Source organism: Taudactylus pleione, unplaced genomic scaffold (genome assembly GCF_031769625.1).
Source record: "Taudactylus pleione unplaced genomic scaffold, aTauple2 ptg000927l, whole genome shotgun sequence".
Lineage (NCBI taxonomy): Eukaryota > Metazoa > Chordata > Amphibia > Anura > Myobatrachidae > Taudactylus > Taudactylus pleione.
The window spans coordinates 951,348-973,189 of NW_028285328.1; the positions used below are offsets into that span (position 1 = coordinate 951,348).

At 41.1% G+C, this 21,842-nt stretch overlaps 1 protein-coding gene across 5 annotated transcripts in view; it reads right to left on the reverse strand.

The window, feature by feature from the left end:
- The window catches only part of CACFD1 (calcium channel flower domain containing 1), a 110,291-nt gene extending 91,800 nt beyond the window's left edge, over positions 1–18,491 (reverse strand). For 4 of the 5 annotated variants that reach the window (XM_088459724.1, XM_088459725.1, XM_088459723.1 and 1 more), the window contains exons 1-2: positions 6,179–6,280; positions 998–1,267 (exon numbers count right to left, since the gene is read on the reverse strand). In XM_088459724.1, the coding sequence (XP_088315850.1) occupies positions 998–1,115 (118 nt within the window). In that variant the 5' untranslated portion in view covers positions 1,116–1,267; positions 6,179–6,280. Of the gene's footprint in view, positions 1–997; positions 1,268–6,178; positions 6,281–18,089 lie in introns of those variants that run through there. The other variant, XM_088459722.1, reaches the window with a different exon arrangement.
- Between the last annotated feature and the right edge of the window lie 3,351 nt (positions 18,492–21,842).

The following is a 21,842-nucleotide window of genomic DNA, read 5'->3' on the forward strand; positions in this document are numbered from 1 at the left end:
ATGACAGAGTATGTTTGTATCTGCAGAGGCAGCATATTCTGACGTTTTCTACATGTAACTAATATTCACTATAAGATTAGATTCAGTATTAGAGGTCAATAAAATAAAACCTATCAAACACAGCAGGGTCACCTCTACGAGTAAAGCACCTATCAGCTCTGCAAACAGAGTTGGTTCACTATTGCCACGACCGTCATCAGCGTTTCCGCATGGGCCCTCAGGCACCTGCCCATGATACAGCCGTTACAGGCATACTCTCGGTGTGTGCAACGTAATACTGCAAACACACCCTTAGGCTATTGCGTAGCCTGTGCTAGGTCAGCCCTTCCCTCTACCATCAGATTCTCACAAAGGCGTGTGGCCTGTTTTCTGTGCATTGAGCAAAGACCATTTGTGTATTTGGCATTGTGCAAACCGGCGTAGATCCAGCTCAGTATTGGCCTCAGAGTAAACATGAGCCTTAGCTTTGGTTGGCCCAGATCGCTGCATCACAATCACCACGTCATCAGGATTGAAAAAAAAGGGACAAACGTCTTTTTAACAGTGACAACAGTGCATGCAGCCATGACAGGGGCCCACCAAATTACATAATTCACGAGAGGGGCCCCATCACTAAGTGCATATAGAAAACACATATACAACAGGGGCTATATTTACAAGACTGACCCCATGTGACTATTTTGGACAAATTAACCAATAAAAATAAATGCTACACAAGACCGGCGCTTTCTTTAGAAACCTTTTTAAACAAAGTTTTTTCGGTTTATAATTTATACAAAATGTGTAAAGTGTTTTTCCGAAAAACACATTATTGGACAACTATAGCAAAACATCCCGAGCAGAATTGCATCACTTTTGAATATGGCATTTTACACCCTTGTTTTTCACAAAGTAATTATGGAATGTGTATGATGTGCGTCTGCTTTGCTCCCCGATAGTAACCGATTAATATGGAAATTGACAGTATATAAAATACTTCAGTAAGACCCATACTTACATATGCCGCCAATTATCCCAGCTAACCGACACAGCCAGCGGTACCACCAAGTCATGCCATCATCCTGAGAGGCGGCCGTAGTCCCCTGCGTTGGAGCGTCCGCATCTACTGCGCTCATCTTGGAGTCTCCAAGGCTCTGACCCAGTCTGCTGTACAATATGCGGGTTCTGCACCAGGCTCCTCGGTGTTCGTCTGTATAATTGCCCTGCTAGGGCTGCTCAGTATGTCCTCTGTCCTAGGTCTGCATCCTGCGTTCAACAACTCGATATCCTGCAAATATAGCACATTCTAGTTAAGGTCTTGTTAAGTCTGATTTTCTTTGCTAAACTGCAACATCAAAAACCTGCACGTTACCCATGGAACAATATGAACTCCTCGTGGTGTCCCTATGAACCTTGGCTAGGAAATAAGGCATCATACAGGCCTCAATCCTCCTCACACTCTAACACTTCACAAAATGACCAGCAAACGTGAGATAGAAGAAGTCAACCTATATTACAGCGCTCCTAATATTGTCCCAAGTATAGATGTCATTTACAGGTATGGCATATAACTGATAGATCTGAGATAAAGGGGGATTGCGGGATTGCGGTCAGTAATTCCACTGAAGGTAAATGCAGGAGACCCCTCATAGCCTGAAATGGCTGATAACAGAGAACAGCAGCTTCCACAGATAAAGAGGCTATTTCACATTCTGCTGAAGAAAGATTTGCAAATATTCTTTCAGAAAATGTCATTTACTATTAATGGCTCTTTGAAAGTAGGTGTAAAGACTAGGAGTTAATTATACTATGCATTAATGTTACCACGTTACTTTGCTGCAACATTCAGTTATATGCAGCTGATTGTGTGTGATAGCACAATAACGTGACCCATCCCAAAAATGTGACCTAATAACACGGCCTTCCCCAACAATCTGGTCTAACAACAAGGACCTTTCTAACAACGCGGCCCAGTAGTGCGCCAATTCCAAACAACGCGGCCCAGTAGTGCGCCTATTCCAAACAACGCGGCCCAGTAGTGCGCCTATTCCAAACAACGCGGCCCAGTAGTGCGCCTATTCCAAACAACGCGGCCCAGTAGTGCGCCTATTCCAAACAACGCGGCCCAGTAGTGCGCCTATTCCAAACAACGCGGCCCAGTAGTGCGCCTATTCCAAACAACGTGGCCCAGTAGTGCGCCTATTCCAAACAACGTGGCCCAGTAGTGCGCCTATTCCAAACAACGTGGCCCAGTAGTGCGCCTATTCCAAACAACGTGGCCCAGTAGTGCGCCTATTCCAAACAACGTGGCCCAGTAGTGCACCGATTCCAAACAACGTGGCCCAGTAGTGCACCGATTCCAAACAACGTGGCCCAGTAGTGCATCAATTCCAAACAACGTGGCCCAGTAGTGCATCAATTCCAAACAACGTGGCCCAGTAGTGCATCAATTCCAAACAACGTGGCCCAAAAGCGCCGGTCCTCCCCAGTAATGTGGCTGCACATGTACAGTATAAGGTAAACACACATCACAGGCTTCTACCTCATGGTAATAATACAGGTTATGCTCACAGTATACAGCATGTACTGAGCTCTATGTGTGACTACACAGCACCAGGCACACGTCTGTCTATGAGCTACTACAGTATTATATTATATATACACAGGTCAGTGATACACAGCACCAGGCACACGTCTGTCTATGAACTACTACAGTATTATATTATATATATACAGGTCAGTGATACACAGCACCAGGCACACGTCTGTCTATGAGCTACTACAGTATTATATATACAGGTCAGTGATACACAGCACCAGGCACACGTCTGTCTATCAGCTACTACAGTATTATATATATTATATTATATATACACAGGTCAGTGATACACAGCACCAGGCACACGTCTGTCTATGAGCTACTACAGTATTATATTATATACACACAGGTCAGTGATACACAGCACCAGGCACACGTCTGTCTATGAGCTACTACAGTATTATATATATTATATATACAGGTCAGTGATACACAGCACCAGGCACACGTCTGTCTATGAGCTACTACAGTATTATATATACAGGTCAGTGATACACAGCACCAGGCACACGTCTGTCTATCAGCTACTACAGTATTATATATATTATATTATATATACACAGGTCAGTGATACACAGCACCAGGCACACGTCTGTCTATCAGCTACTACAGTATTATATTATACACACAGGTCAGTGATACACAGCACCAGGCACACGTCTGTCTATGAACTACTACAGTATTATATTATATATATACAGGTCAGTGATACACAGCACCAGGCACACGTCTGTCTATCAGCTACTACAGTATTATATATATTATATTATATATACAGGTCAGTGATACACAGCACCAGGCACACGTCTGTCTATCAGCTACTACAGTATTATATATATTATATATACAGGTCAGTGATACACAGCACCAGGCACACGTCTGTCTATGAGCTACTACAGTATTATATATATTATATTATATACAGGTCAGTGATACACAGCACCAGGCACACGTCTGTCTATCAGCTACTACAGTATTATATATATTATATATACAGGTCAGTGATACACAGCACCAGGCACACGTCTGTCTATGAGCTACTACAGTATTATATTATATACACACAGGTCAGTGATACACAGCACCAGGCACACGTCTGTCTATGAGCTACTACAGTATTATATATATTATATATACAGGTCAGTGATACACAGCACCAGGCACACGTCTGTCTATCAGCTACTACAGTATTATATATATTATATTATATATACAGGTCAGTGATACACAGCACCAGGCACACGTCTGTCTATGAGCTACTACAGTATTATATATATTATATATACAGGTCAGTGATACACAGCACCAGGCACACGTCTGTCTATCAGCTACTACAGTATTATATATATTATATTATATATACAGGTCAGTGATACACAGCACCAGGCACACGTCTGTCTATGAGCTACTACAGTATTATATATATTATATATACAGGTCAGTGATACACAGCACCAGGCACACGTCTGTCTATGAGCTACTACAGTATTATATTATATATACACAGGTCAGTGATACACAGCACCAGGCACACGTCTGTCTATGAACTACTACAGTATTATATTATATATATACAGGTCAGTGATACACAGCACCAGGCACACGTCTGTCTATGAGCTACTACAGTATTATATATATTATATATACAGGTCAGTGATACACAGCACCAGGCACACGTCTGTCTAAGAGCTACTACAGTATTATATATATTATATACACAGGTCAGTGATACACAGCACCAGGCACACGTCTGTCTATGAGCTACTACAGTATTATATATATTATATTATATACACAGGTCAGTGATACACAGCACCAGGCACACGTCTGTCTATGAGCTACTACAGTATTATATTATATACACAGGTCAGTGATACACAGCACCAGGCACACGTCTGTCTATGAGCTACTACAGTATTATATTATACACACAGGTCAGTGATACACAGCACCAGGCACACGTCTGTCTATCAGCTACTACAGTATTATATTATATACACACAGGTCAGTGATACACAGCACCAGGCACACGTCTGTCTATGAGCTACTACAGTATTATATATATTATATATACACAGGTCAGTGATACACAGCACCAGGCACACGTCTGTCTATCAGCTACTACAGTATTATATATATTATATATACACAGGTCAGTGATACACAGCACCAGGCACACGTCTGTCTATCAGCTACTACAGTATTATATATATTATATTATATATACAGGTCAGTGATACACAGCACCAGGCACACGTCTGTCTATGAGCTACTACAGTATTATATATATTATATATACAGGTCAGTGATACACAGCACCAGGCACACGTCTGTCTATGAGCTACTACAGTATTATATATATTATATATACAGGTCAGTGATACACAGCACCAGGCACACGTCTGTCTATGAGCTACTACAGTATTATATATATTATATTATATATACACAGGTCAGTGATACACAGCACCAGGCACACGTCTGTCTATGAGCTACTACAGTATTATATATATTATATTATATATACACAGGTCAGTGATACACAGCACCAGGCACACGTCTGTCTATCAGCTACTACAGTATTATATATATTATATTATATATACAGGTCAGTGATACACAGCACCAGGCACACGTCTGTCTATGAGCTACTACAGTATTATATTATATACACACAGGTCAGTGATACACAGCACCAGGCACACGTCTGTCTATGAGCTACTACAGTATTATATTATATACACACAGGTCAGTGATACACAGCACCAGGCACACGTCTGTCTATGAGCTACTACAGTATTATATATATTATATATACAGGTCAGTGATACACAGCACCAGGCACACGTCTGTCTATGAGCTACTACAGTATTATATTATATACACACAGGTCAGTGATACACAGCACCAGGCACACGTCTGTCTATGAGCTACTACAGTATTATATTATATACACACAGGTCAGTGATACACAGCACCAGGCACACGTCTGTCTATCAGCTACTACAGTATTATATATATTATATTATATATACAGGTCAGTGATACACAGCACCAGGCACACGTCTGTCTATGAGCTACTACAGTATTATATATATTATATATACACAGGTCAGTGATACACAGCACCAGGCACACGTCTGTCTATGAGCTACTACAGTATTATATATATTATATTATATATACACAGGTCAGTGATACACAGCACCAGGCACACGTCTGTCTATGAGCTACTACAGTATTATATATATTATATTATATATACAGGTCAGTGATACACAGCACCAGGCACACGTCTGTCTATGAGCTACTACAGTATTATATTATATACACACAGGTCAGTGATACACAGCACCAGGCACACGTCTGTCTATGAGCTACTACAGTATTATATATATTATATATACAGGTCAGTGATACACAGCACCAGGCACACGTCTGTCTATGAGCTACTACAGTATTATATATATTATATATACAGGTCAGTGATACACAGCACCAGGCACACGTCTGTCTATCAGCTACTACAGTATTATATATACACAGGTCAGTGATACACAGCACCCCCCCCCCCCCCCCCGACATGAGCCAGGACATCACCTCCTCCTCCTCAGCAGCACCGGCTCCCTCACGCCGTCCCCGCAGCCTCCGCCGAGGGCTCGAGCTGTTCGGTGAGTGACAATAGCCGGGGGACACGTCATCTGCCGCACAGCATGCCGGGAGGGAACCTAGAGTGTACAGGGGCGTGGCTATGAGGAACGTCACCGGCGGGAGCTCCCTCTGAGGTAACTAACTGACGTCACTCTGAGTCACACCCAGCAGGTGCCCATATAGTATACATAGGAGATGGTCATCCTTATATATACATATAGTGCTGTGTACAGTATACAGCTATTATTATATACTGAGTCTCAGTCACACCCAGCAGGTGCCCATATAGTATACATAGGAGATGGCCATCCTTATATATACATATAGTGCTGTGTACAGTATACAGCTATTATTATATACTGAGTCTCAGTCACACCCAGCAGGTGCCCATATAGTATACATAGGAGATGGCCATCCTTATATATACATATAGTGCTGTGTACAGTATACAGCTATTATTATATACTGAGTCTCAGTCACACCCAGCAGGTGCCCATATAGTATACATAGGAGATGGCCATCCTTATATATACATATAGTGCTGTGTACAGTATACAGCTATTATTATATACTTAGTCTCAGACACACCCAGCAGGTGCCCATATAGTATACATAGGGGATGGTCATCCTTATATATACATATAGTGCTGTGTACAGTATACAGCTATTATTATATACTGAGTCTCAGTCACACACAGCAGGTGCCCATATAGTATACATAGGGGATGGTCATCCTTATATATACATATAGTGCTGTGTACAGTATACAGCTATTATTATATACTGAGTCTCAGTCACACACACATAGCAGGTGCCCATATAGTATACATAGGGGATGGTCATCCTTATATATACATATAGTGCTGTGTACAGTATACAGCTATTATTATATACTGAGTCTCAGTCACACCCAGCAGGTGCCCATATAGTATACATAGGAGATGGCCATCCTTATATATACATATAGTGCTGTGTACAGTATACAGCTATTATATACTGAGTCTCAGTCACACCCAGCAGGTGCCCATATAGTATACATAGGAGATGGCCATCCTTATATATACATATAGTGCTGTGTACAGTATACAGCTATTATTATATACTGAGTCTCAGTCACACACAGCAGGTGCCCATATAGTATACATAGGGGATGGTCATCCTTATATATACATATAGTGCTGTGTACAGTATACAGCTATTATTATATACTGAGTCTCAGTCACACACAGCAGGTGCCCATATAGTATACATAGGGGATGGTCATCCTTATATATACATATAGTGCTGTGTACAGTATACAGCTATTATTATATACTGAGTCTCAGTCACACACACATAGCAGGTGCCCATATAGTATACATAGGGGATGGTCATCCTTATATATACATATAGTGCTGTGTACAGTATACAGCTATTATTATATACTGAGTCTCAGTCACACCCAGCAGGTGCCCATATAGTATACATAGGAGATGGCCATCCTTATATATACATATAGTGCTGTGTACAGTATACAGCTATTATTATATACTGAGTCTCAGTCACACCCAGCAGGTGCCCATATAGTATACATAGGAGATGGCCATCCTTATATATACATATAGTGCTGTGTACAGTATACAGCTATTATTATATACTTAGTCTCAGACACACACACACAGCAGGTGCCCATATAGTATACATAGGGGATGGTCATCCTTATATATACATATAGTGCTGTGTACAGTATACAGCTATTATTATATACTGAGTCTCAGTCACACACACATAGCAGGTGCCCATATAGTATACATAGGGGATGGTCATCCTTATATATACATATAGTGCTGTGTACAGTATACAGCTATTATTATATACTGAGTCTCAGTCACACATAGCAGGTGCCCATATAGTATACATAGGGGATGGCCATCCTTATATATACATATAGTGCTGTGTACAGTATACAGCTATTATTATATACTGAGTCTCAGTCACACACACAGCAGGTGCCCATATAGTATACATAGGGGATGGTCATCCTTATATATACATATAGTGCTGTGTACAGTATACAGCTATTATTATATACTGAGTCTCAGTCACACATAGCAGGTGCCCATATAGTATACATAGGGGATGGTCATCCTTATATATACATATAGTGCTGTGTACAGTATACAGCTATTATTATATACTGAGTCTCAGTCACACACACACAGCAGGTGCCCATATAGTATACATAGGGGATGGCCATCCTTATATATACATATAGTGCTGTGTACAGTATACAGCTATTATTATATACTGAGTCTCAGTCACACATAGCAGGTGCCCATATAGTATACATAGGGGATGGTCATCCTTATATATACATATAGTGCTGTGTACAGTATACAGCTATTATTATATACTGAGTCTCAGTCACACACAGCAGGTGCCCATATAGTATACATAGGGGATGGTCATCCTTATATATACATATAGTGCTGTGTACAGTATACAGCTATTATTATATACTGAGTCTCAGTCACACACAGCAGGTGCCCATATAGTATACATAGGGGATGGTCATCCTTATATATACATATAGTGCTGTGTACAGTATACAGCTATTATTATATACTGAGTCTCAGTCACACACAGCAGGTGCCCATATAGTATACATAGGGGATGGTCATCCTTATATATACATATAGTGCTGTGTACAGTATACAGCTATTATATACTGAGTCTCAGTCACACATAGCAGGTGCCCATATAATATACATAGGGGATGGTCATCCTTATATATACATATAGTGCTGTGTACAGTATACAGCTATTATTATATACTGAGTCTCAGTCACACCCAGCAGGTGCCCATATAGTATACATAGGAGATGGCCATCCTTATATATACATATAGTGCTGTGTACAGTATACAGCTATTATTATATACTTAGTCTCAGACACACACACACAGCAGGTGCCCATATAGTATACATAGGGGATGGTCATCCTTATATATACATATAGTGCTGTGTACAGTATACAGCTATTATTATATACTGAGTCTCAGTCACACACACATAGCAGGTGCCCATATAGTATACATAGGGGATGGTCATCCTTATATATACATATAGTGCTGTGTACAGTATACAGCTATTATTATATACTGAGTCTCAGTCACACATAGCAGGTGCCCATATAGTATACATAGGGGATGGTCATCCTTATATATACATATAGTGCTGTGTACAGTATACAGCTATTATTATATACTGAGTCTCAGTCACACATAGCAGGTGCCCATATAGTATACATAGGGGATGGTCATCCTTATATATACATATAGTGCTGTGTACAGTATACAGCTATTATTATATACTGAGTCTCAGTCACACCCAGCAGGTGCCCATATAGTATACATAGGAGATGGCCATCCTTATATATACATATAGTGCTGTGTACAGTATACAGCTATTATTATATACTTAGTCTCAGACACACCCAGCAGGTGCCCATATAGTATACATAGGGGATGGTCATCCTTATATATACATATAGTGCTGTGTACAGTATACAGCTATTATTATATACTGAGTCTCAGTCACACACACATAGCAGGTGCCCATATAGTATACATAGGGGATGGTCATCCTTATATATACATATAGTGCTGTGTACAGTATACAGCTATTATATACTGAGTCTCAGTCACACATAGCAGGTGCCCATATAGTATACATAGGGGATGGTCATCCTTATATATACATATAGTGCTGTGTACAGTATACAGCTATTATTATATACTGAGTCTCAGTCACACCCAGCAGGTGCCCATATAGTATACATAGGAGATGGCCATCCTTATATATACATATAGTGCTGTGTACAGTATACAGCTATTATTATATACTGAGTCTCAGTCACACACATAGCAGGTGCCCATATAGTATACATAGGGGATGGCCATCCTTATATATACATATAGTGCTGTGTACAGTATACAGCTATTATTATATACTGAGTCTCAGTCACACATAGCAGGTGCCCATATAGTATACATAGGGGATGGTCATCCTTATATATACATATAGTGCTGTGTACAGTATACAGCTATTATTATATACTGAGTCTCAGTCACACACAGCAGGTGCCCATATAGTATACATAGGGGATGGTCATCCTTATATATACATATAGTGCTGTGTACAGTATACAGCTATTATTATATACTGAGTCTCAGTCACACACAGCAGGTGCCCATATAGTATACATAGGGGATGGTCATCCTTATATATACATATAGTGCTGTGTACAGTATACAGCTATTATTATATACTGAGTCTCAGTCACACACAGCAGGTGCCCATATAGTATACATAGGGGATGGTCATCCTTATATATACATATAGTGCTGTGTACAGTATACAGCTATTATATACTGAGTCTCAGTCACACATAGCAGGTGCCCATATAATATACATAGGAGATGGCCATCCTTATATATACATATAGTGCTGTGTACAGTATACAGCTATTATTATATACTTAGTCTCAGACACACACACACAGCAGGTGCCCATATAGTATACATAGGGGATGGTCATCCTTATATATACATATAGTGCTGTGTACAGTATACAGCTATTATTATATACTGAGTCTCAGTCACACACACATAGCAGGTGCCCATATAGTATACATAGGGGATGGTCATCCTTATATATACATATAGTGCTGTGTACAGTATACAGCTATTATTATATACTGAGTCTCAGTCACACATAGCAGGTGCCCATATAGTATACATAGGGGATGGCCATCCTTATATATACATATAGTGCTGTGTACAGTATACAGCTATTATTATATACTGAGTCTCAGTCACACACACAGCAGGTGCCCATATAGTATACATAGGGGATGGTCATCCTTATATATACATATAGTGCTGTGTACAGTATACAGCTATTATTATATACTGAGTCTCAGTCACACATAGCAGGTGCCCATATAGTATACATAGGGGATGGTCATCCTTATATATACATATAGTGCTGTGTACAGTATACAGCTATTATTATATACTGAGTCTCAGTCACACACACACAGCAGGTGCCCATATAGTATACATAGGGGATGGCCATCCTTATATATACATATAGTGCTGTGTACAGTATACAGCTATTATTATATACTGAGTCTCAGTCACACATAGCAGGTGCCCATATAGTATACATAGGGGATGGTCATCCTTATATATACATATAGTGCTGTGTACAGTATACAGCTATTATTATATACTGAGTCTCAGTCACACACAGCAGGTGCCCATATAGTATACATAGGGGATGGTCATCCTTATATATACATATAGTGCTGTGTACAGTATACAGCTATTATTATATACTGAGTCTCAGTCACACACAGCAGGTGCCCATATAGTATACATAGGGGATGGTCATCCTTATATATACATATAGTGCTGTGTACAGTATACAGCTATTATATACTGAGTCTCAGTCACACATAGCAGGTGCCCATATAATATACATAGGGGATGGTCATCCTTATATATACATATAGTGCTGTGTACAGTATACAGCTATTATTATATACTGAGTCTCAGTCACACCCAGCAGGTGCCCATATAGTATACATAGGAGATGGCCATCCTTATATATACATATAGTGCTGTGTACAGTATACAGCTATTATTATATACTTAGTCTCAGACACACACACACAGCAGGTGCCCATATAGTATACATAGGGGATGGTCATCCTTATATATACATATAGTGCTGTGTACAGTATACAGCTATTATTATATACTGAGTCTCAGTCACACACACATAGCAGGTGCCCATATAGTATACATAGGGGATGGTCATCCTTATATATACATATAGTGCTGTGTACAGTATACAGCTATTATTATATACTGAGTCTCAGTCACACATAGCAGGTGCCCATATAGTATACATAGGGGATGGCCATCCTTATATATACATATAGTGCTGTGTACAGTATACAGCTATTATTATATACTGAGTCTCAGTCACACACACAGCAGGTGCCCATATAGTATACATAGGGGATGGTCATCCTTATATATACATATAGTGCTGTGTACAGTATACAGCTATTATTATATACTGAGTCTCAGTCACACATAGCAGGTGCCCATATAGTATACATAGGGGATGGTCATCCTTATATATACATATAGTGCTGTGTACAGTATCCAGCTATTATTATATACTGAGTCTCAGTCACACACACACAGCAGGTGCCCATATAGTATACATAGGGGATGGCCATCCTTATATATACATATAGTGCTGTGTACAGTATACAGCTATTATTATATACTGAGTCTCAGTCACACATAGCAGGTGCCCATATAGTATACATAGGGGATGGTCATCCTTATATATACATATAGTGCTGTGTACAGTATACAGCTATTATTATATACTGAGTCTCAGTCACACATAGCAGGTGCCCATATAGTATACATAGGGGATGGTCATCCTTATATATACATACAGTGCTGTGTACAGTATACAGCTATTATTATATACTGAGTCTCAGTCACACACAGCACGTGCCCATATAGTATACATAGGGGATGGTCATCCTTATATATACATATAGTGCTGTGTACAGTATACAGCTATTATTATATACTGAGTCTCAGTCACACATAGCAGGTGCCCATATAGTATACATAGGGGATGGTCATCCTTATATATACATATAGTGCTGTGTACAGTATACAGCTATTATTATATACTGAGTCTCAGTCACACACAGCAGGTGCCCATATAGTATACATAGGGGATGGTCATCCTTATATATACATATAGTGCTGTGTACAGTATACAGCCATTATTATATACTGAGTCTCAGTCACACACACAGCACGTGCCCATATAGTATACATAGGGGATGGTCATCCTTATATATATACATATAGTGCTGTGTACAGTATACAGCTATTATTATATACTGAGTCTCAGTCACACACAGCAGGTGCCCATATAGTATACATAGGGGATGGTCATCCTTATATATACATACAGTGCTGTGTACAGTATACAGCTATTATTATATACTGAGTCTCAGTCACACACAGCACGTGCCCATATAGTATACATAGGGGATGGTCATCCTTATATATACATATAGTGCTGTGTACAGTATACAGCTATTATTATATACTGAGTCTCAGTCACACATAGCAGGTGCCCATATAGTATACATAGGGGATGGTCATCCTTATATATACATATAGTGCTGTGTACAGTATACAGCTATTATTATATACTGAGTCTCAGTCACACACAGCAGGTGCCCATATAGTATACATAGGGGATGGTCATCCTTATATATACATATAGTGCTGTGTACAGTATACAGCCATTATTATATACTGAGTCTCAGTCACACACACAGCACGTGCCCATATAGTATACATAGGGGATGGTCATCCTTATATATATATATATACATATAGTGCTGTGTACAGTATACAGCTATTATTATATACTGAGTCTCAGTCACACACAGCAGGTGCCCATATAGTATACATAGGGGATGGTCATCCTTATATATACATACAGTGCTGTGTACAGTATACAGCTATTATTATATACTTAGTCTCAGACACACATAGCAGGTGCCCATATAGTATACATAGGGGATGGCCATCCTTATATATACATATAGTGCTGTGTACAGTATACAGCTATTATTATATACTGAGTCTCAGTCACACATAGCAGGTGCCCATATAGTATACATAGGGGATGGCCATCCTTATATATACATACAGTGCTGTGTACAGTATACAGCTATTATTATATACTGAGTCTCAGACACACACAGCAGCTATTATATACTGCAATACATATAGTGCTGTATACAGCTTATATCAGTGATAGTGATGTATTATAATGTATACACTTCCACATATTTATATAGAAACCTAGAAATGGAGGGAAGTACGATTTCAATGTACTTAGCTGCATAATATGTTGGAGCTTTCTATCAGAAATAAAATATGCAGTATTAGATATAGTGTGCATTTATATTATGTGTTTCCTTCAGTTCTTCTATACTCTAGATTATTATAAAGTTTACATTTCGAGACTATGGGGTATATTTACTAAAGTGAGTTTTTAGAAGTGGAGATGTTGCCCATAGTAACCAATCAGATTCTACTTATTATCTAGCACCTTCTAGAAGATAATAGCTAGAATCTGATTGGTTGCTATGGGCAACATCTTCACTTCTAAATTTACCTCTTTGGGGTCTATTTAGTAAATAAAAAAATCTGATTTTCACCACATTTTAGCTGTAGAAATGCCGATTTTTGGCCTATTCCTTTCAATCTAGAAATCTGCGGGAAAGTCAGATTTCACCTAGTTTTCATAGAGCATCAGTTCTAGCGGCCATCCTCTATAGGTGGCAATGGCAGCTGCTAAAAAAATGCTATTTATGGAGAAGAGAAAAACTTCTTCAAAGTATAGTTCACACATTAACGCCACATCTGGACGGCACTATAGGCACTCACCAGGCTATTGGGCATAGTCAGACGTCAGAGGACACGACACTCGATTTGCGCAGGCACTAGGTAGCATGTGCGCGTTCTGCGTCAGACAAACCTTGATACGTCGCATTTCTGTAAGTCGCCTGACATTCGGCATCGGTTTGGCTTTTTCTCTTTCCCAGGACAGGCATATTTCTCTTGTACTGTCCTGGCACCTAGATTTTATTAAATATTGCGCTATTTCAACAGCAATTCTTGGTGAAATTAAACTAAAAATGATAACGCCAGTTTCTCCTTTGTGACTGCATGGACCACGTAGTTACAGTGTATAGTGTAGTGATTTTAGGCATGTTAAGGCATTGTAGAGATTAAAATACCTTCCTTTAATAATAATTAAACTATTGCTCACATGATAAGTGTATACAGTATATTAACTTTATTTAATTAAGAAGACAAAGGAAAAAAAGGAACTCTCATCTTTGCTGGGAGCACTCTTAGACAAAGTATTAAAATAGATCATTTTAACATACATAAAAGTTATAACAAACAACGTACAAAACATAAAATAGTATCAAGCGATGACACAGCTATAATATGAATAATAGTGTGGTATTGCTGAGTATCAATACTCAGTAGTATAGGCAGCAGTCATGTTCAAGTAAATAGGCAGCTCTGTATATAATCTGTGGAGAGAAAGTATTAATCCAGTGATTAATCCAGGGGCATTTTAGAGGAGGGGGCCCGTGTGCAGTACCTGTGCAGGGCCCCCTCTTTTCCCGGTGGCCGGCAGCCGACTGACACGACTGGCCAGCCACCGGAGCATTAGTAGACTCCGAGCACTAGAGTGTGCCCGGAGTCTACTGCGCATAACACCGGGAAAATGGCCATGGCGGCCATTTTCCAGCCTTCTGTGCGTGCACAGTAATCTCTGGGCACTGGAGTGTGCCTGGAGTTTACTGTGCATGTGCAGAAAACCGGAAAAATGGCCGAGGCGGCCATTTTCCGGTGTTCTGAGAAGCGCCGACACCTGCCGCGGGACCATGGACATGTAAGATTAAAATATGGGTGTGCGGTGCGGGACCCCCTTGGACCTGGGGGGTCGTGTGCCCCGCACACACTGCACCCATTATAGATATGGCACTGGATCATATAGTGTTAGAGTTACCTAGTCTTCTGATAGACCGATATGTAGTCTCTTAGCACTCACTACCATATATAATATATATATATATATATATATATATCATACAGAATAAGGAGGATACCTAGCATAAAAGAATGCCCAGATAAGTGTTCTCCTCCCCTAGCATATACATATAATAATGACATAGAAAACAGCAACTCTCAACCTCTCCAGAGCTGTACAAATTCATATACATTTATACATAGTTATTCAATAAATCAATATAAGTACATGGATTCGCTAAACATGCTATGGTATAGGCTTAGTGATGCAGATAATGGGTATATCTGCTAGAAAATATCAGCCTACAGCCACAAACTAAATATCTACGTTGAGACAGTTTATATACCAGTAGGAGCGGATCAATAGGTGGTATGTAAGAGGTGTAGAAAGCTTGGTCTAATGTAACAAAGTTGGAAGTATCATGAAATCGGGATGTTGGTTACTATTCAAAAATAGTTATTAGCTATATGTAGAGAAATAGCATGTAACAAAGATGGTAGTATGTACAGATATCGCCAAAAATTAAAATACAGCTACTACATTACAGACATATCAAAGAGACAGCTGCTGCATTTGTGTCACATGTATTTATACAGAGAGTGAGCGTACCCTCTGACCGTCCTAGGGTGTGTGACACAGAGAGTGAGTGTACCCTCTGATCATCCTAGGGTGTGCGACATGTATATATACAGAGAGTGAGCGTACCCTCTGATCGTCCTAGGGTGTGTGACATGTATATATACAGAGAGTGAGCGTACCCTCTGACCGTCCTAGGGTGTGAATACGTTTGTAGGGGAATCTGCTTTTGTGACGTAGATAAAGGTGAATGCTGTTTAATCAGCTCAGGGTTCTCCTAATCACCGAGCCAATGAGAATAAAGTTTGATTGGAGATATATAATGTCACCATCGTGCAGTGGTGTGTGCTGCTGCTGCCCCCATTTACTAACAAGCTTTGATGGGGAGTGAGCGGCGCACCGCTGTGAGTGGCATATAGAAGAGAACATATAGGTCGGGTGGATTGCTTAATGGGGCCCTGTTGTCAAAAGGACAATGCAGGATCATAACTCACACCCACGCTAGCAAAACACCTCCTGCCTGAAGGCGATACCTGAACATGACACAGGGAACACGGGTCTGGAGTGCGGGTAAGAGGAGAAATAAAAAATGCCGCTGCTGCCTTGTACGGAACAGACGCTTGTGCACAGTCGGTGTCCACAGAGTCACAGACGGCCGTTTCGCTGAACCGCTTCCTCAGTGTGTACACAAGGCGGCAGCAGCATTTTTTTCTTCTCTTATCCGCACTCCACCGCCGCTGGGCTCCAGACCTGTGTTCCCGGCATCTTGTTCAGGTAGAGGTGTATGTTAGATATAGGAGGTAGTGAGTGCTAAGAGACTACATATCGGTCCGTTACAGAGGTTCCCAAACGCAGTCCTCAAGGCTCCCCAACAGTTCAGGTTTTGGAGATATCCATGGTTGAGCACAGGTGGTTATATCACATTGACTGGGGTACCAATTAAATCACCTGTGCTCAATCATGGATCTCTAAAGCCTGAACTGTTGGGGAGCCTTCAGGACAGGGATTGAGGACCTCTGGTCTATTACTAGACTATACCAGGTAACGGTAAAGCTGGGTACACACGTAAAGATTTTCTGTCCAACCATCCAACTAGGTGATTGGTTGGAATGAAAATCTGGTAAGGGATGAAAGTAAATGACAATCAGCAATTTGCTCCCAAACACCGGAGAATGGACAAAAACTGTTTGAACAAATTATTTAGATCAAACATTTAACAAACTTCTCTGACGTCATTTTCATCTGTTTTCTGGCATTTAGGAGCAAATTGCTGATCATCAGTTACTCCCATACATTACCAGATTCTCATTCCAACCAATCACCTAGTTGGCTGGTTGGACAGATAATCTTTACGTGTGTATGCAGCTTTAGCATTGTACCTGCACTACTAGCATGAGACCCCTAGACTTTGTGTGATGGGCACATGAAGTAGGCAGGAATACACAGAATAATTTACCTGGAATAATGGCAGCTGGAAAGGTAGGAGATAATGGCTGAGGCAAACAGATGCAGGTGTGTGCTAGAGTCTGCTGCTGGGAAACTAGCTTGATGGACTGAAGACTTGCAATTACCTGGCACAGGTGGATAAGCACAGACACGATGCAGATCTGGATAGTAGCAGGCCAGCTTTTCAGGATGCAGGTGGGAATATTGTTAAACCTGCAATGCTGGATATGGACATGAGGGGGTTTGTAACAGAACCAGTACTTGATATGGTTGAATTGGCAGGATGAATCCACAGGCGCACGCTGGGACTAGACATACCAGAGGTGACCCAAATGGTAAATTGGAGGGTCTTTGCAAGACACAGGCACAGAGCTGGGATGGACACAGGAACAGGGCTGAATCCAGCAGGACTGATAGGGACAGAACACTGAGGACTGAGCCTGGAAGCAAAGGTATACAGCAGCAGGATACGGGACACCGGAACAAGGGTTCAGAAGCAAGAAACTGCACAGCATTCAGCAACCACGTGATCATCCACTAGGTGCAGGAACTTAGTAATATCACCAGCAGGCAGGGACTGACCAGAATCCCTAATGAAGGGAGAGGTCACCTGTGATTGGTCCATCAGGCTGAGGTCAGGTAACGAGACTACCAACAGGTGAGTAACTGCACGTAGCAGCCAGAGTCCAGGTAGTTAGGATAGCGACTGAGAGCCAATCAGGCAGAGAGAGCACATGTAACAGTAACTCTATCACTATTTGATTAATCACCGGGTACTATATACTTTCTCTCCATGGATTATATACAGAGTTGCCTATTTACTTGAACATGACTGCTGCCTATACTCCTGAGTATTGATACTCAGCAATACCACACTATTTATTATTCATATATTCATATTTTTGCTGTGTCATCGCTTGATACCATTTTATGTTTTGTACGTTGTTTGTTGTTATATCATTTTAACATACATAATAAAAGTTATATTTTAATACTTTGTCTAAGAGTGCCACCAGCAAACATGAGAGTTTTTTTTCTTCCTTTGGGGCGTATTCAATTTCGACGTCATCAGAGGTTTCAGGGTTGAAAAATTATCGCACTTGTCCACGCGTATCCCCGTATTCAATTCCAAATCGGCGAAAACGGGACAAGGCGAAAACAAAATCAGTGAAAAGTCCTGTCATTTTTTGGGAAATCATCCTGATACCCCCCTAAAGATGCTCTGACATGGGGGTTCACTATGGGTACTCCCGAATAGCCCTGCTAAAGGTATTTGGGGTCTTTAAATGGTTTCAATAGGTGCTATTTAGCGTCTTTGGGAAAGTGGTGAAGAATAGCATTTAGCAAATTTTTTTTGAATAATACGTAGTCCCATCTAATTTGGGGTACATGAAAATGGGTACTAGCATATTTTATACTTGCTAATGTGAAGTTTTAAAAAACGTTAAAAATCCACCTTCCGCAATCATCTGCAAACAAAAAAATACCTGGGGCGTACTTGGGGACCCCCCCCCCAGTCTATTTCGCTAGTTTTAAAGTTTGTCCCTCGGACCTTTTTTTTCGCCCCCCAAAACTAAAGTACGGTTTTTGGGGTGTTCTGTTGAACTTTAAAAATTGTTTTTGACACCTTTGGGGGACTGTCCAAGGGGTGCAGGGTGGTTTTTGGAAGTTTGTACCCCAAAACCCCAATTCTGCACTTTTTTTTGCCACCTATTCATAGGTGATACTTTTTTCGTAGAGTCTGATGCATTGAATTTTCACACGGACGAAAAGTTGGGAAAATTGAATACGGGGATAAGTTAAACCTGCGAAAATGACGTAATCAGCGATAACGTATTGTGGAAAACGGCTTTTCGCAGCCTAATTGAATATGGCCCTTTGTCTCCTGAATTTCAGCATATGCTCTCTCAGGGGAGCACCTCCACATGACTGACCATTGTGTCTTTATAACAGTCATTTCCTTTTGTAATTGTGGATAATTGTAACCTCATTAATTATATTTCGGATCAGTCCCAATCCATCTGTGCTCCGGTCTCCCAGCTTTTCCCTGATTTCCCTGTAATGTAAGGTCATTGGGGGCAGGTAAACTGAATGCCCAAATGGGCAACAAAAACGGTGCAGCAAGAGGTGCGTTTTATCACCCAGCTCATCGTACTCAGGGCCTGATTCACAACGATTCGCAATTTTGCTTATACACACGCAGCGCAGTTGCTAATATCAGCGGTGATATGTAAATGTTTGCATTCACATTGCGAACGCAGCCTGACATAAGGACGCCCCCGTCCCCTTACTCACATCCGTATGCTAGGGCAACATAGCGAAATAATCGGTAACATCGGACCCATACGCATACTTCCCCTTACTCACATCCGTATACTAGGGCAACATAGCGAAATAATCGGTAACATCGGACCCATACACACACTTCCCCTTACTCACATCCGTATACTAGGGCAACACAGCGAAATAATCGGTAACATCGGACCCATACGCACACTTTCCCTTACTCACATCCGTATAGTAGGGGAACATAGCGAAACAATCGGTAACATCGGACCCATTCGCACACTTCCCCTTACATCCGTATACTAGGGCAACATAGCGAAATAATCGGTAACATCGGACCCATACGCACACTTCCCCTTACATCCGTATACTAGGGCAACATAGCAAAATAATCGGTAACATCGGACCCATACGCACACTTCCCCTTACTCACATCCGTATACTAGGGGAACATAGCGAAACAATCGGTAACATCGGACCCATTCGCACACTTCCCCTTACTCACATCCGTATACTAGGGCAACATAGCGAAATAATCGGTAACATCGGACCCATACGCACACTTCCCCTTACTCACATCCGTATACTTGGGCAACACAGCGAAACAATCGGTAACATCGGACCCATACGCACACTTTGCCTTAATCACATCCGTATACTAGGGGAACATAGCGAAATAATCGGTAACATCGGACCCATACGCACACTTCCCCTTACTCACATCCGTGTACTAGGGCAACACAGCGAAACAATCGGTAACATCGGACCCATATGCACACTTCCCCTTACTCACATCCGTATACTTGGGCAACACAGCGAAACAATCGGTAACGTTGAGTAACATCGGACCCACAAGCCTACTTACAGTGGATAATTTATGCACGCTCCTGCAGCGGCTTTGTAACGCCCTGGCACGCCTGCGTTCGCACGACCACCCCCTCGTCACCACCCACAAACGGCATTTCCTGTCAATCACTCTGCTCTGGGTCTGTGTATTATTATTATTATTACCGGTTATTTATATAGCGCACACATATTCCGCAGCGCTTTACAGAGCATATTTTGGCCACTCACATCAGTCCCTGCCCCAATGGAGCTTACACTCTATATTCCCCATCACATGCTCACACACATACACACTAGGGTTAATTTGTGTTGGGAGCCACTTTAACCTACCAGTATATTTTTGGAGTGTGGGAGGAAACCGGAGCACCCGGAGGAAACCCACGCAAGTACAGGGAGAATATACAAACTCCACACAGTTAGGGCCGTGATGGGAATTGAACCCATGACCTCAGTGCTGTGAGACGGTAATGCTAACCATTACACCATCTGTGCCTCTGCAATTGCAATTCTGTTTGCAATTGCTAGTTCGCGCACTACGCACGCAGAACGCAGCAATCGACCGATTATGTCTGTCTTTGCAACTGTGATCCAAGATGAATCAGCCCTCGGTCATGGATAATCCCAGATGTGTTTGTAACCCAAACTCACTTTTGTGCTCCATAACTCCATCACTTTCGCTCTTCATGGTCCCAGCCACTCTGCATCCAGTTTTATTATCAGCACAAGGACAGTGAGGCCGAGTCAGC